This window comes from Seriola aureovittata, chromosome 19, assembly GCF_021018895.1.
Source record: "Seriola aureovittata isolate HTS-2021-v1 ecotype China chromosome 19, ASM2101889v1, whole genome shotgun sequence".
Lineage (NCBI taxonomy): Eukaryota > Metazoa > Chordata > Actinopteri > Carangiformes > Carangidae > Seriola > Seriola aureovittata.
The window spans coordinates 16,720,116-16,736,869 of record NC_079382.1 but is presented as its reverse complement, the minus strand read 5'-3'; the positions used below and the strand labels follow the sequence as shown (position 1 = coordinate 16,736,869).

Below are 16,754 nucleotides of genomic sequence, written 5' to 3'. Positions count from 1 at the left end.
TAATAATAAATATGCATGAATAAATAGCTGACCATTGTAGTTAATGTTGGAAAAAAAAACATCCTCATTTATTGTTTATTAGGCGTTTAACAACTCAGAAACTCCGCCAAGCCGCTTCATCAGGACTATGACGTTCGGTCTGACTTCATTGACAGTTGCGTTTCCGTGGTAACAAAACCAAAGCAAAGAAACCCTGACAACCGTCTTTACGTTTTAAAACTTACGTTGCCAAATTTTGATTGGTGCAAAGAAATTCGTGAGTTCAAGTCGTAATAGTCGAACACTTCTGACGATGTTTTCAAATGTGAGCTACAAAGTGTTAAAGTAATTCCTTTTGGAGTGTGTGACAACATATATGACAAGTTAAAGATATGGGAAATAAGACAAATACATTCACCCTGACGAGGTTTAAGGCCCTGAAAAAGCAAATGGGAAGTATATATATATATATATATATATAGAAAGCCGTTCATTAAAAAAAGAAAAGCAACGCAAGCCCCTGAAAGTCATGGGACACTATCTAAAAGATTTCCCTACAGCTTCAATTCAATAGTTCATTAATGTCCTCGGTATGTTATCACTAGAAGAAAAAGGGACCAACAATTCATATTCAATTTTCTATTTTAAATCTAAATTTTAAGCTAAATTCTGTTTACCGTATTCACAATTTTGAGCCGAGTGCTTTTTATGCTTGTCTGGGAAACTTGCTCCTGTAAAATCTAGTTGACTCTGTCCTTTTTTGTTTCACATCATCAAAGCCCACCTGTTGTTGGTGTCAGACTATTTCTAGTTTAGTTATAGTTTCCAAAATATTAAGTTGGTTAATTTTCTCAACATTTACACTGTTTGGGCTATTTCAAGGTCATTTGCCTGCTCTGTGGTTAAGTCAATAAAAATAAAAAGAGACAGTGCCAAAGGTTAACACAAAGGTCTGGGATTCATGCCAAGCACCAGAACCCCATTTCTGGAATGAGACTTTGATGTTAGTTCATTTAAGATGACTTCATGTATTGAGCACCACAAATTCAATTGAAATTCCACCCACCTTCATAGCACTGGACTGGCAGCATGTCTCATTAACAGATATGTTCAGCACTGTAAATAATAATGTTTGCAATTTGTGTGATCCCTTCAAAAGATGGCAACTGCAGTGACTGAAATGGTAATCTCAAATTGAAAAACCATAGCAAACAAACATTTGCTTAAACACTTTATTCATTCACTTTTCTTGAATCAAAGCCCCTTTATACCTACAGCAAATAAAAATCAAGAAATCTTGGTACAATAAACAAAAGTCAAGCAAAAAATAAAAAAGTACAGTGTATACAAATGTAATAGCAGTAATCACCAGTACAATTTAAAACAATGTTAAAAAAAACAAGACATCTGTTTCTGCAGTCCAGTCTAGAGGTGGTCTTGGTTTGCCCACTCCTCAATGTCCGATCCCTTTTTCAAAATGTACATAAGAGAAGCTGCACAACTAACAACCCCTCTGTGAAATAACTAAATCTGACTGGAAAATAAAATAAAATAAGAAGGCCAAGTGTGTGATGGCAGTCAGCCTTTTATGAAGGCATCAGAACAAAGCCAAATAAATATTGACACGGCAGTTAAGAGGCCACTGGTAGAGTCACAGAAAGTCCTTGGACACGTTGGCAGCAGGAAGCTCTCCTAACTCTGGTAGACACAGCAAACGTGGATGCCACTAACTGATGCCTGAGGCAGTAAGTCCACATAGAGGCGATATGGCACAGCTAGGAGAAAAAGTTCAACTAGATCCAATCAGTCCCTGGAGTAGCTTGCAGCTAATAGTATTCCCTGATATCCAACGCCAACACTCAGGAAACATCTGTGAAGGACAACAACGAACATATTAACAATATCATCATTATCAACACATTTCATATCAGGAGACGGCTTTAGAACGTGTTGCTGTGACTTGTGCAGGAGTGTAGGCCGGCTGAATGTTGGTCAAGAGAGATCTCCAGTCTTTAGTATATAACGCCCTTTGAGAAAAACATTCTATTTATCTTTCATCTCTTCTGTAGTAAAGGAAAAACTCACTGTTTAACTAGATCTCAGGAGTGTCTGGAGGATCCCAATTTCAAAACAGAGCTTGGTAAAAAGGCCTGTGAAAGTTTTGCTCAACTTAGATGGATTAAACTGCAGCATTCATTTAAGTTATATCACCTGATTTCTTATGCAGATGTCAAAATTTTGAGTCAACCACTAACTGCCTCACAAAAAGAAGGTTCTGAGGCTTTTCTATGTGGAATTTGCACAGTCTCATGTAGGGTAGGTTTTTTTGGCAACTTCTTTGTCTCCATCCTATCTATGTCAGCTCTGTCATAGACTAGCGACCGGTTGAAGTTGTACCCCACCTCTTGCCCAATGTCACCTAGTATTGACAGTGAAAGAGGGAAAAATACTGGTTTCCTAAATGACAAAACACTAAGTGAGATTCTGACTCTATAATGAGGTTTTCATTAAAACTGACCATAGAGTGGATAAGCTAGCATAAGCTTATTGTGGGGCATCATGACAATGACTGGGAACACTGCATTCTTACAGCATACTCAAGAAATGTAGTGACATGCTAGACAGTCAAGTCTCCTTCCATCTTTATCCAGCTACAGTTCTGCTGTGCAAAATGTCAACACTAAACACACGCACTGGCCTATGTGTAAATGCTGATATAGACAAACGAAAAGCAGGACCAAACTTTGCAAATGTTGTCTTTGGCACAGGGTCTGCACAATTTAGAACTCATTAATAACAATGTGTTACAAACTCTGATGACTAAATAGACAAACTGGCAGAGACTAGATTTATAGAAACCATTAATGGGCATCAAGTGTTTGACAATAATAAATATACTCACAGCTGGCAGGCTGTTCTCCAAACCTTCGCATCAGTTGGTCATGTGTGAACTTGACAAAAGCATCATATTGCTCTGTTGGAAGAAAAAGCATTTATTGGCACTCAGTGTGGATAACTCATTACAAATTGTTTTCTATACTAAGTTTTACCTAAAAACCTACCTGCAAGCTTCGTCGTCAGTATCTCGTCGTACTCCTCACGGATTTTGTCCTCACGCTCCTTCAGTAGTCTTTCACAGATCATTCCAACCTGTTTGAGGGAAAATAAAGGCTGCTCTTTCCTGGTGGGGGATGAGGCACCTGAGGACGCACCTGTTAGGAGAGTCAATATCCCACAGTCAATGATTTAAAACACAGAAAAAAGCACAGCAACTTAGTCCGTCTCAAATATAACAACACTATATACTATATTTGATATATCCCTCTACTGCCAAGCATGTATAGGAAAATGTTTAAAGACAAGAAATGTGTATTGTACAATTATATGCCAACATTTTCTTCATGCCTCACAAATGGCTTTTGTGTGCTGGCAAATTTCAGTCAAATACTGGAAAAGCAGATATTGTTCTCCTAGCAGATATCCCCTCTTAACTCTGCATAGTGTTAAGTCAAATCCGTTTTATTTGCATAACCCAATACCACAAATCTCCCTTGACGGGTTTTACAATAAGCACAGCATACAACATCCACTGTGGAGAATTCCCTGCAATACCTGGATCTATTAACACTTCCTGTTGGAGCATCAGCCAATTTGACTTTCTCACAAAATAGGATTAAGTAAAAAAAAAACACAACGATAAAAGAAATTGAAAAGATACATGGGTTTTTCCATGTCTGCTTTTCTTCCTCTGTGGAGGCTATGTGAATTCCTATTGTGTGTAATTCAAAAGGTAGAAAGAACAATAGAAATTTTTTTTTTTTTAAAAACTTGTAAAAGTGGATGGACAAGATGTTAGTAATTGGGTGTACAAAATCAAACCATTCTCCAATAGAAAATGGCTGAGAAGGCAATGTCAGACAGAATAATAAAGGGTGGGTGAGCTGATCTGAGAAATGATTGGTAAATAACCTGCATTCTTAAGCTTCAGGTTTGTAAGCTACTTTTCTACATAATGGTGAATAGCAGTTTACATTACCCTTTAAACTATGACCTCAAATAGAAGGTGGATGGATATGTAGAAACTAGCCAATATATTCATTAAGATGGGATATTGGCAGCTACCTGGTAGGGCAGATCCACTGTGAACGTTCTGCAGGTCCAGAGGACAGCAGCCGTCTGCCTGCTGGAAAGCACTGTCCAGGTGTCGTCGTTTCTGCAGCCGCTTGTACTCTTGTTTAATGTTGTGTAGAATTTGCTCTGAAACAAAGAAAAACATTACCTCCATTATACATCTGACATGATCACATAAAACAAAGCCAATCCACAATTCACAAATTTGGTCATTTATACGGCCTTGCTGATGTCATGTACATTAAGACTTATGGCATGTAACAGGATGCTATAAGTCATTGGCCAATATTGTGAGCATCAAATTCTGTAAGTAGCAAAACACCCACCCATTAATTACACAATTGTAACACAAACCATGGAGAAATGGTTCCTATTATTACAACACTTTACTTCCCCAAATCACCAATAATAAGAGTAAAAAATGAATCAATAAAAACTGCTACAGTGAATGCCCAATTTACAACTGGTGAATAAAGATTCACATCACATCATCTACAAAATGTGTATAAAGTAAAAGAGCATCAACATAAGTTGACAAATTACGTATGGTGTCTTATTTGATCCACACATGCCGAAACATACCGGTACACACTGGAGAGATGCTAAGGCTACGTCGCAGATAAAAGCGGAGTATACCGTTGGGCAGGATTTAAACATGCCTGACCAGATTTTAAACATATATTGATTTAAAACTGACTTTAAATTCCTACCTGTGGTGAGTCTGGACGACACTTCCCCGAACGGCGAGGGCTCCATACGTAGATACTTCTGTGGTGAAGAGACCGGAGACATAATCGCGGCGCACCTCCTCCTTTTCGGGGAAGCCTGGCTCATTAGCGGATCAAAGTCCATGGTCCTTTTCAGAGTAGCCCCGCAAGCCATTACGCTTGAATACGTCTAAAAAATCTACAACAGAACACCTTAAATTCCCTGTTATCTAGGAAAGTCACTGACCTGGGCCCCGGTCTGCGCTGCTAATGCTAGCTAACGTTAGCGAGTTCGAACCACAGCAGCGATTCCGGGATGTTGGCAGAGATGCACTTTTTCCGTCTCTCGTTGTGTTGTGCTGAGAAATCTCGCCGGGATTACGTTAGCGAATATATATTGAATTTAACTGGATAAAAAATTTAAAGTTCAATCTTGTATAAAATCAGATGATTGTAGATTTCCCAGTAGTACTCCTGCTTACTAACCGCAACGGCTGAAAGTACCTTTAATTCCGTACTAGTTTGTCGGTTACGGGCATGCGCATGAAAATGATCTCATGCTGGTACTTGTAGTTTGTACTGCCTATCGTGTCCGTTATTTTACAAACTCGAAGACTACATTTCCCTAAAACCCAGAAAATGTCTTATTTTCAAATATGTTTTGTTTAGTACCAAAACCCCACAAACCACGGCGAAGTTTCAGTTTCACTTAAAACTTGAATATACAGACAATAAGAAGGCTTTTGTTATGTATATCTGAAAAAAGACTCAATATTATATTAACAGTTTGTTTTTTAGACTAAAAGCTATTACACTTTATACAAGCATTATCACATTTCAAGAAGATTTGGATATCAGGAAATGTTGAGTTACTCTCTAATTTGATGTATATCGATTTGCATTAATCCTTGGCTAAAATGCCAAGTAAGGGGTAAGTAATTCAGTGTTTGGGTAATTAATGTTATGTCTCACTTGTAATATTAGGTTATGAGCAGGCTACAGGATCAATACTCACTTTAAACTCATATTCTTGAATTAAGGCACATTTTTGGTTCAGAAAAGATAATGATGCCTGAGAATGAAGTTGTGTATGTCTGTAAAATAACAACACAACTAATTGTCTGTGGATCATGTACAAATTATATGGATGAAATTAATGAAGTTGGACAAAAGATACATAGGTATGTGGTCAAGGTATGATAAGGTACAAGCTACTGATCCAAACAAATGACCTAAAGACATGTATAAAGACTTTTAGAAGCTTATTAGCCGTAAAGCTCTTTGTCTGACTTGTAGTTTCTGATTTGAAACAACACTCCACCCCCATGCACACACCCAAAGGTCTGACACATTTCCCTTAAACCAGCACCACTCCCTCAACCGACCCCCAATTATTTTAAACTGTACAAAACTGGAGGAAGATTGGTAACATTACTCGTGAACACTTGTTCTCAAGCCAAAAAGCAAAACATTTTATATCCACAATAATATAGTGCTTCACTAAACTGTATTTTTTTTAATGCTGTTATCCTCCTGTGTCAAGCTAAACCTAATTGAGAACATGAATAATATGAATTCTTAAGTATTGGTGTCAGTGCTACAAGCTGTAGGAAACATCTTATATTGCATATGATTATTGTCATTCTTGATTAATTTGCTGACTGTTTTCCCGGTTAATCGTTTTGGTCAAGTTTTTGTCTTCAAATTGCTTGTTTAGTTTGACCAGCAGTCCTGAACCCGAAGATTTTATGTTTACCATCGCATAAAACAAAGATCAGCAGCAAATAATTGTTATGACCAATAACCTGAACTTGGTTATGCTTGCTCTTCTTTGCATAAGAAATTAAATTTGATTGATTAATTAATTAATTAAAAACTACAAAAAAATAGTTGCTGATTAATTTTCTGTCAACTGACTAATCGATTAATTGAGTAATAGTACCCACTCAAGTCTCAACCCTATTTATTTATTTTGGTGTTGTTTTCAACACTATTGCAGCCTTTCACACATGATAGAGTAAACCTGCCTCATGGCTCTCCATACACTGGGGTATTTGGTAGATAAATTAATAAAATCCTGTTGACATATGTTTGAACAGATGTTGCAATTTTCCCAATCTCTCCTAGCCAAGGGATAAAAAGAACAGAGCAGATGTTGCTATCAGAGGAGGCTGTGGCAACTGTTTACTCTCACTATGTCACTCTCTGGGGTTAAAACAAGTAACCACTGTAATACTAACAAAACTGAGCGTCTGAGCGTAGAAATGCCTTGCCTCCTAAGAAAGCTTGGCACTATTGCTTTATCTTCCACAAGGGGGCACTAAAACATCACTTGTGGCCTTTGGATTTCCATCAGCTCAGGACTTGACTCAGTATCTGCTCCTTTTGAATCGGTGATTGCTGGATGAAATAAGAGAAAATGTGCTGTGCCCTCCTGTTTCCCCCATCATCAAATAATCAATCAAATAACTGCAGGCGAAATGACAACCAGCTGCGACTTTATTCAAAAGTTTGATAACAGCAATACTAAAAACACTTGACTGATTGTGATTTTTAAGTCATAGATTCCTCATTGTGCCACCACTGTGCAGAAGCCACTTGACAGTTGACATTTTGATCTTCAATACTCAATAATACAAGAGGCAGCAAAGCATACTGATAAACAGCTGTCTGGATAACTTTACACCAAGATAAATGATTACAGAACAATTGTGCTGTGAGATTTTCTAGATTAAAAGTACTACATCACTTATTAGAAAAATCACATCTTCTCAGATTCTTTTGTGAGGTCCTCCACACAATGCATACACACAAACTCCCATTCAGGTTACCAGCCACTGACAAGACCCTTGTGTCTTTGTTTTAGATAAGTAAAATTAACAGCAGACATATTTTTATTTAGAGTTACGCCAAAAGTACTTCACTAGGCCTGTGCATGGGTTGCTTTTGTTTTCTGAAATGATGCCCCGCTGCAACAGTAGCACTAAAACAACTCACTGCAAAGATCAAAAGGTGTGGGGTTTGGAAATATATCACCAAGTCACAAGGTATCACACACATACAAGGCTGAATCCAGTAAAATCATACATTTGATAAAAGCAGCTATAGTCAGAGACCACTTCAGTTTGTTACAGTAGTGACCAGCACACTGTGTCCAAATTCAGTTTTAATGAACGTTGGCCAAAAGCTTTTTGTTGTTTTGTTGGCCGTGTGGCTGAATGAGTCGATTTCAACATTTTATTTTGCAAGAAAACACTGTACATTTGTTAGGTATACATTTGAACAAAGACACATTACTCTAAGGTCTAACAGCTAGCAAGTAAAGAAATGGACAACAGGGACGATCGTCATTCTGCCACAGAAAATGCCATTTCAGATCTCACATACTCATAAGCTGTGAAAGCTGTGCTTTACCTCCATCTCATGAGAGTTTATTTTGTGATGCTGATAAATAATTTTTTTTTTCTTTCTTTCTTTTAATCTTCAGCATGAATCACCTCTCGTTTCTCAAAATCTCTTCACACATTTGCCACTCACTGAGTGTTGTCAGAAGTACAAAAGTGACATGTTAAATGACGATTTTGGAAATAAACAATCAGAGTCATTTCAGCTTTTTTTCCCATCGTTTGCGTATAGAAATGTCTATACGCAACATGTACATTAAGCCTGTAGAAAGTCAAGGCGCGAGGATTTATTATATTTATGGTGCAAGACACATGTTAAAGTCTAAATGACACAATAAAACATCTCTAATTAAAAATGTCAGTAGCCCCTTATCCCATAAATGAAGATATATTGTTTTCAAAACCTGAATTCACAGTACAAAAATATAATATGCCTCCACTAATTGGATATCATGAAGTCTATGGTAAACAGCAGACTTGGGATAGTCTTTGATAATCCTTTCAAATCATGAGTCCTTTTCTATGACCTTGCAATACCATTTGGCACTTTGGCACACTATGTACTTACACACAAACCTAAATTAATGCAACCACTAAAGCGTCTATGTGAGGATGTAAGTCAATACTTTCAAGAGAGGATTTTTTTTTTCTCTAACTTCTGCTTCATTGTGTTGAATGGCATTGTTTGGGGGGGGGGTGACATTTACACAGTTTCCTCTGTGATGGCCAATTAGACAGCTTCTGCAGAAGTTTCAGTTGACACAGACATTGTTACTTTGGCTATTTTCACAGTGGTCTTCACGCAGCTCTCTGCAGCCCTGTTGGCAGAAATGTTGGCATTTCTGTTCTGGCAGTCTGACTCGAGGCTATTGTCCAGCTGCTGGGCACTGCCCCTGCAGGCATGGCAGGAGCTGAGGAAGGCGTGCCGCAGGTCCTTGCTCCTCAAGGCATAAATGATTGGGTTGACGGTGGAGTTGAGCAGGCAGAGCATGCAGCAGAATGCAAATATTGTCTTGACGTCATCGTCCATCTTCCAGAAGAGGTCATAGACCATGATGGCGAGCACCGGGCCCCAGCAGATCACCAGCACCACCAGGATAAGCACCAGGGTCTTGGCCAGACGGATGTCCATGCGTGCCTGCTCGGGGCGGGTGGTCAGCACTTTAGTACCATCTGCTGAGTAAACAACAAGGCTCTTCTGGGAGGCCCGGCTCAGCATGCGCACTGCATGGTGGTGTGCTTTCCACAGGATGTATATGTAGGCGTAGATGATGAAAAGAACCAGCACACTGGTTACACCGATCCAGAACATCAGGTAGTTCTCATCAATTAGAGGGAATATGTCTGAGCAAACAGAATTGAGACGTTTACAGTTCCAGCCCAGCAGAGGTAGCACTGCGATGACGATGGAGATGGTCCACATCATGCAAAAGGCTATGACAGCCTTCGTCCGTGTCACAATGCGCCTGTATGCGAGAGGCCGGTGAATGGAGATGTACCGGTCTATAGCTGTGAGGAAAAGGCTCCCCACAGACGCTGTGAACGATGCTGTGACTCCACCCAACTTGAAGAGAAAAACACTGGGACTGTCCTTCCTGTGGAAAACATGGAAGTCCAGAAAGCTGTAGACAAAGATGACACTGCCCAGCAGGTCAGCCACAGCCAGACTGCCAATGAAGTGGTAGGACGGCCGGCAGCGGAGGGTGCGGGACTGCAGGATGACGCAGAGCACCACCAGGTTCTCCAGCACCGTGAAGGTGCCCAGAGTCAGAGACATCACAGCCACAGCCAGCTGCTGGCTGGGAGTCAGGATCATGAAACACTCCATGTCCATAAAGTTCTCCCCACATTGTATATTGTCAGTCTCATCTCTGAATGTGCTCCTGTTGCCAAACAAGTCTGTGGCATTGGTGGGGAAGAAGGGGATGCCCTTGAGGATGAGCTCCTCCTCTGCAGGTACTTTGTTTGCGAAGGAGTTGCTGCGGAATGCAGACAGGGGCTTCTGCAGAGAGAAGGTGCCCTTGAAGTCTACATCATTGAGGGGGTCATCATAGTTAGCATCGTTGGAGCCCAGATACTGTAAACCAGATGTAATAGTCCGGAAGGTGGTGTCCGCCACAGCATCCAGCACAGATTTCATGGCTGTGTCTGAGGGTAATACTGCAGTGTAAGACGCCTGGACAACCTACAAATTGATGAAAAACATTTCAGACATTTCTTTAAATCTGATAAACCTAAAAATAGAATCCCATGCATATTATCACTAGATATGTTCTAGTATAATGCAGAAGTGCAATATTTGAGTTTATACCTCTGATATAAAAATGCCTTTAACAGATGACACAAATGTTTGCATTGCGAATATTTAAAAATGCACAGTTCTTTGATAGTTTGCACAATTTTAGATGTTTTTTTTAACACATTTTACAGATTTTTACTGATTGATTGGGGATAAACCAAATCTTTCATCATACTTATAAATACTGTATCATGCACCTTCTAGTTATCAACATACATGAAATTATTCATCACTGAGCTTCTGCTTTTCAAAAACATGAATCCTCCACATAAAAACAAGAAATATGAGGCTGAAAATAAAAACACCTCTATTTCTCTGTGAGGTTTAGAAACAAAAGAGAAAGGGCAAGCAGACAACACAATGCAGTTCATCTACACCTGTACAGACTGGAAAACGTGGTGCAAAACAAACCTACAAGATTTTATATGTAAAATAACATGCATGCTCAGATTTGGATAATCACATAGTCTAATTTACTGTAACGGTTAATGTCTCAATATATAACTGTGGGTAAACTGCTATTGTATGGGCTAATTTAGATGCAGAATTTGCAAAGTTATTTTAGTATTAGTCGTTTAAGGAAGTCTGATCACCACGAGTTTAGTTTTTTTTTTTCACATGAAATTCGTCCAATCCGCACATTAAAAAAGGAGAAAACAATGAGACTTTCATTCTGGGACCAGCAACACAAAGCATTTAAAGAACTGATATAGGCGGGAAAACAATATTAAAAGCCTCAATGAAATATCTGAAAGAGAAAAAGTGCCTTTTTACCTTACATAATTTTCCCAAGTGCGCAGAATCGCCCTTTATCACCGCGCGTTAATCCAAGTCAGAAGCGCATCATCCAACCAACACAGATCTTACATAAAAGGAGAGACAACCAGCGTGCATGTGTTAGAATGAAACCACCACTACTCTCGTAATTATTAGTTTGTCAAACTCTATTCGTAACATAAGTTTTTCAAATTGTCTGCAGAAGTGTGTTGTCGCTCTTGCAGTGCGCTCCTGCTCTGTGGATACAGACTGTTGCTGCTGCTGCTGCTGCTGCTGCTGGCTCCAGCGTCTCTCCAGCTTTTTTCTCTGAGTCTTCACACTTATGAAGCGTCGCTCCTACAAGCCCTGTCACGTGTTTCCATATAGCTTTATCTGCCCAACCCATGAAGCCGTCAAGTGCGGTGCACAGGAACAAGGCAGACGACAGTGGTGGCGGAGGCTTATAAGAAAGGATCTGATTTGAATTCCCAAAGCTCCTCTTAGCAGAAGATGTGCTCGCACAAAGACGCGGCTTGAACACAGCACAAAGCACAAAGAAACTACATTAACAACATCTTAGAATGACCATGTTATCTTCCTAATACATAAGGTATTTGTGAACAAGATTTCTACATTATGCAGGAACAAAAAGGTGCGTTTTTCCTATGAAGTCTCCACATGAAGGTAACTTTTTAATGGCACTGAATTGGCTTTCCTTTCATTTCCACTCATTCTGTTTTGAATGTCTGCAGCAATGCCAAAAGGCAGATAGAGATTGCACACTTAATTGATAGTCAACACATGTTTATTGTGTGAATAATTAAAATTGAAAACCTCAAACCACAGAAAGCAGACTACTTCATTTTGATGCTGGTGGAGCTGCAAATGTAGTAGCCATCAACCTTACCATGTATTTTTACCCCCTTAATAACTGTTTTTACTTTGCACATATCCAACTGTTCACTTTCCTGATATTTTCCGATCCAAACCAACAATTTCGATATGTAAATGTGAGTCACTGTTTATATTTGAAAGAAGAAAAAAATCAGAGGCCAAATATTTCATCTGCACACTTAAAAATAAAACTCAGACAAGCTTGACTGGTGATGCGACAACACAAGATGATTCATACACATTTTATTAATTTTTTTGGGTTGTTTTTGCACACTTCACTCTGACCTCAAGATAAACCAGCTAGTTATCAACACATTCAATCAGATTACACACCACCAAATTAACAAGTCTGCTATGAATCACAGTAACAAAGATATGGCCTTTGCTTGGCTGTAATAAAAACAGATTCAATTCGCTGATTATGAATGATCTAATTTCCATTTATTCATTTGGCCATTTCCATGCAAACATTTTAGTTGATGTTTTTTCCTTCTTCACACTGTCTTACACAATGGCAGAATCAGTGGTGCAGGCTAAGGAGGCAGGAGCTGAGAGGCTGCGATGTCAGATAAAATCAGAATAGATGCATTAATGTGACATTTTGTGGCCACGGCTTGCCTCGGCAGACAAACCTTGCCCCGACGCCGGGACTGAACAGAGGCTATGGCTCCATAATCAACACAGGTGTAATTATTAATATCACTCAGCCATGGCTGCCGTCTATGTCTGAAATGAACAAAATGTTCTACTTCACAAAATGAGAGGATATTCATGGTCAGAAAACAACAGGAAGGTCTTGAAAAAAAGGAGTTTCAGGCTCATTTTTCTGTGCATTTATCTCTCTTTTTTGGCAAAACGGACCGCTGGCAGGTTGTCAGTGTAAGCAGCTGAGTTGTTTGTAAATCTTCTCCAGGCTGATTCTCATTCATCTTTAGGCAAACAGAGAAAGAACACATTATTTACAATCATGATCTGCTGCACTAGATACAGACAAAAGCTGAGCTCCGCACACTGATTCAGACCTGAGAGCGTCCCAAAATAAAAGCTCTCCTCCTCAACTGTTGATAACTGATTAGCTCTCGCACACAGTATAACTGGAAGATAAATGGATTGTTCAAGGAAACATCAAAGGAGTGAGAGGAAAAAAACAGAGGTTCTCTTCCTCAGGGTTTCTTGGATTGCACAGAAAGCTGGCAGTAATGATCTTCCAGTCTCCAGGTTGCCTCTTAAACCCTGGAAGGAAAACGTAACCCTCAGGTGCACTTTTACTGTCATATCAGTGTGTGATGTTGCAATGCATTCTGGGAGTTATGTTTTGATCATGTGGTGTAGTTCATTTCTGCGTCGCTGGTACCTTCAGCGTCCCGTGTCGACTTCTGGGTTTTGTTTCCTACATTTGTGGGAATATCTGCCGACAGCTCGTGAGGTTGTATCAGGCAATTAACTGTAAAGGCATGTAGCTTATAGTCTAGAAAGTAAGCCAGATAACCGAGTATCTATGATTGCTGCGACATTTATTAAAGGTTTTATTTTTAAAGAAGAAATCCAGATATCTGCCACCTGTGTGATGGATTTCTCCTGTGTATTACGTGTTAGCACCCTGGTACTACAGGAAAATGTATATTTAAAAAATCTATAGAGGGACTGACATCAAAATTTAGTTGTTTATCAATTACGTTTTAGATCACTGAAAAATAAACAATGTAGTAATTACTCAATATGATGTTTGGCTAGTCATCGGTGGTGAATACTAATCAAGACTGAGCGCTACAGCTATGCTAGCAGCTCTGTGAGCCTAGCAGGTCAACAAGCTGCAACATGTTGATGTTGGGTATGATGGTTATCATATTCAACTTAAAAGTTTAGAATATTAGCATGCTAACATTTGCCAATTAGCAGATGGGGATGTAATTAGTGTTGCAGGTATTTGGTCATAAATTATAGCATTGGACAAAATGACGTATTGATCTGATGATGGTACCAGATTAAAGGTCAGGCGATCATCCTGCGGGAGACATGAATGTCTGTATATTGGCTGGAAAAGTGATTTTTTTTTTTTTTTACCTGAATTCTCTTAAGCTTGATTTATATACTTTGACAGCATGCTGAAATGTGCAGGGTTTTCTTACACGTAGCCTTCATGTAATTTCTGCAGAATGCACGATTAAGTATTCACATCCATTTGATTGACAACCAGCAGCAGTTAAATATGTGATGAATATGATGTCTATGCAGCCTGGAGAGCTAAAATCCTCTGCCACCAGGGCCCAAAATAATTGATTGTCTTTTATGTCTTCAACATGCAGCACCTCTAAATATAACATACATCTGCCATGAAACAGTTGGCAGCATGGTGTAGGAAGCATCAGTCTTACTCTTAACATAAAAACACCTGATATAGCATATACCAAATGTTCCAGCAAAAAATGTCTCACATAATTTGAATTTAATTTGCTTATTATTCTGATTCCAGTAACTTTGTAATATCCACCACATGGAGCATTTAGACTTTAGGCAGCAGGGTGGTTTGCCAAAGTGACTGGTGTACAGTGACAGTTTTCTCTGTCTTGGTTGGCATGCTAACCTGTGAGTGAGCAATGAGTGATGGCTCAAGCAAAGCTCACGGCCATCTGCGTTTCAGTTGTGGCACATAACATTTTGTCCTCCAGTGACTCACTTTGAGTCCATGGATCAGAGAAAAGAGCCCAGGGGAACAGAGAGTCTTATGTGATCTCGGTGCCAGTTCTAATTTGGCGGACTGTTTGTACACTTTATTGCCATTTGAGCATATTAGAAATAGAAAATTAGCCTCATAATCAAATAAAATTAATTTCTAATCACATTGCCAACATCATTGTGTAAGATGTCAACATTAAGGTACCGTTGCGTGAGTTGTTTGTTGACTCAAACGTACCTGAATACTAAATGAAGACGTACATTTCATTAAATTAATGCTTAAATTAATTAAATGATTCAATAAATTCATGTTTACAGTGCTTTTAGCAATTACTCGTCTTATGACGTTGCAAGCCCATAGTCTTTGCATGCCTACAAACTTGTAGAGAGGGATGTATGAATAGCCAGTGGACTCCTCTCCAGCAGTGCAGGTTAAACCCATGAGGCGGTAAGTGCTCCTTTGCCTCACATGGTTCACATTACAGAGGTGCTGGATGAGAAGCAGATAGCAGTTCACTCAGGACTCATAATGCATTTTGCACCAGTCTACCGGTAATATCCTGTCTCCCACAGGTTGTTCCACATTTCAAGGCTTTTTCAGGAAGGAGCTCTGGTCGACAGAAACCAAGCCAGAATTTCCCAGATAGCTCACTAATGCATCAGGAACAACCTCATCAATATGAGAGGCCAACTAAGGTTGAATAAACAATATCTGTCTAGGATTCCTGCATTCATCGAAGCTTTGTTTCCCACTGGTATTCCCCTGATCTGAATCTTGACACCTTTCCTCTCCTTGAGAAACGTGAGAGTTCAGTTGCTCATACTTTTAATAAATAGGCTAAACCAGTGATTAAGGTTATCACATGGCTAATGCATGAGTCAACTCCATCTGAAAATAGGCCACATGTACTGTAAGCAGATACTTTTGCCTTTTTGCCAGTAAGCAGTTCAACTAACTTTGAGCTCATTTATCAAATGTAGCACTTCCTCATAATTCTGTGAAACGCTGAGAAAACTATCAAGATAAATGAGCCTCTGTACGGTGCCTCTGCAGCTGCAGTCGCTTCATATGAAATTACAGTTTACTCCAGTTCTAAAATGAACCATGCTGAACTTTTGCTCAATTATATCAAACAATGCATAATCATCCACAATTATGATGCATGGATTTGATTAGTTTCAAAACAGTAGTTAGGGGTTATCTGTCGATAACCTGTCGATCTGAAGTTGAAAGCCTATGTAAGTTCAGAAGGACACTCTGCTTTTATAAATTAGATTTGTTTTTTTCTTTTTCATGTACAAATCAAATGACCTCGCACCAGAGGCAAAAACAGACGAAACATATTTTAAAGGTTGGCAGTGGAGATATAAGAAAAGTATTTAAGGATTCAAATAAATACTTTAAATGTTTCCTGTGGCGACAGTTTGATCAGTAGGAACTACTGGCACTGTTACCATCCTGTGTTTGCAGTATACACTTAAATTATCTTACCTCATGAAACATTATTATATGCTTTTTGTTATTGCAACTGAATTATTTTTAACATGGTTGCAGCATGGCTTGAACAATATGTTGTATGCAAACGTTATAACAATAAAGCTAACTTAAATTGTATATAGATAGATAGAGTCAGTCAAATCCATCACCAAACAACATATAGTACAAGAAATATACTGGCAAAATACACTGTCAACATTTCTGTTGTGTTTTTGTTTATAAAACGAAAAGCATTGAATTTGAACATGAAACATCAAATATATCTTCAAAAACAAAACAACACACCCAACATTTTGGGTGATGGCATTTCAATATGTCAGTAGACAATATGTTTGTGAATATGCAGTATACTGTATGTTGTTTCATCTGTCATAAAATAATAACTCAAAGTGGAAGACAGGCATGATGGT

The 16,754-nt window shown here is 39.0% G+C and overlaps 2 protein-coding genes across 3 annotated transcripts; both read right to left on the bottom strand.

Moving 5' to 3' along the window:
* Positions 1–40: 40 nt before the first annotated feature.
* Positions 41–5,347, bottom strand: akirin2 (akirin 2). Its single transcript, XM_056363561.1, has 5 exons — positions 4,821–5,347; positions 4,102–4,236; positions 3,042–3,191; positions 2,882–2,953; positions 41–1,849 (listed from the first exon to the last, which is right to left on the bottom strand). The coding sequence occupies exons 1-5, from the start codon at positions 4,990–4,992 to the stop codon at positions 1,839–1,841; spliced, it is 540 nt and encodes a 179-aa protein (XP_056219536.1). The 5' UTR covers positions 4,993–5,347; the 3' UTR covers positions 41–1,838.
* Positions 5,348–7,298: 1,951 nt separating this feature from the next.
* Positions 7,299–11,746, bottom strand: cnr1 (cannabinoid receptor 1). 2 transcript variants are annotated; one of them, XM_056363189.1, is made up of 2 exons: positions 11,300–11,746; positions 7,299–10,406 (listed from the first exon to the last, which is right to left on the bottom strand). In XM_056363189.1, exon 2 carries the CDS (start codon positions 10,359–10,361, stop codon positions 8,952–8,954), a length of 1,410 nt encoding a protein of 469 aa, XP_056219164.1. In that variant the 5' UTR covers positions 10,362–10,406; positions 11,300–11,746; the 3' UTR covers positions 7,299–8,951. The 2 variants fall into 2 exon arrangements, with proteins under 2 accessions (XP_056219164.1, XP_056219163.1); XM_056363188.1 differs by having other exon boundaries at positions 11,295–11,743.
* Between the last annotated feature and the right edge of the window lie 5,008 nt (positions 11,747–16,754).

What these genes read in the sequence shown, in the direction of transcription:
- akirin2 (XM_056363561.1), bottom strand. Translation starts at nt 4,992, where the DNA reads ATGGCTTGCGGGGCTACTCTGAAAAGGACCATGGACTTTGATCCGCTA. An exon ending in GTCGTCCAGACTCACCACAG is followed by an intron (nt 4,237 to 4,820) that starts GTAGGAATTTAA and finishes TCTTTGTTTCAG; the next exon opens with AGCAAATTCTACACAACATT. An exon ending in ACTGACGACGAAGCTTGCAG is followed by an intron (nt 2,954 to 3,041) that starts GTAGGTTTTTAG and finishes TTCTTCCAACAG; the next exon opens with AGCAATATGATGCTTTTGTC.
- cnr1 (XM_056363189.1), bottom strand. Translation starts at nt 10,361, where the DNA reads ATGAAATCTGTGCTGGATGCTGTGGCGGACACCACCTTCCGGACTATT.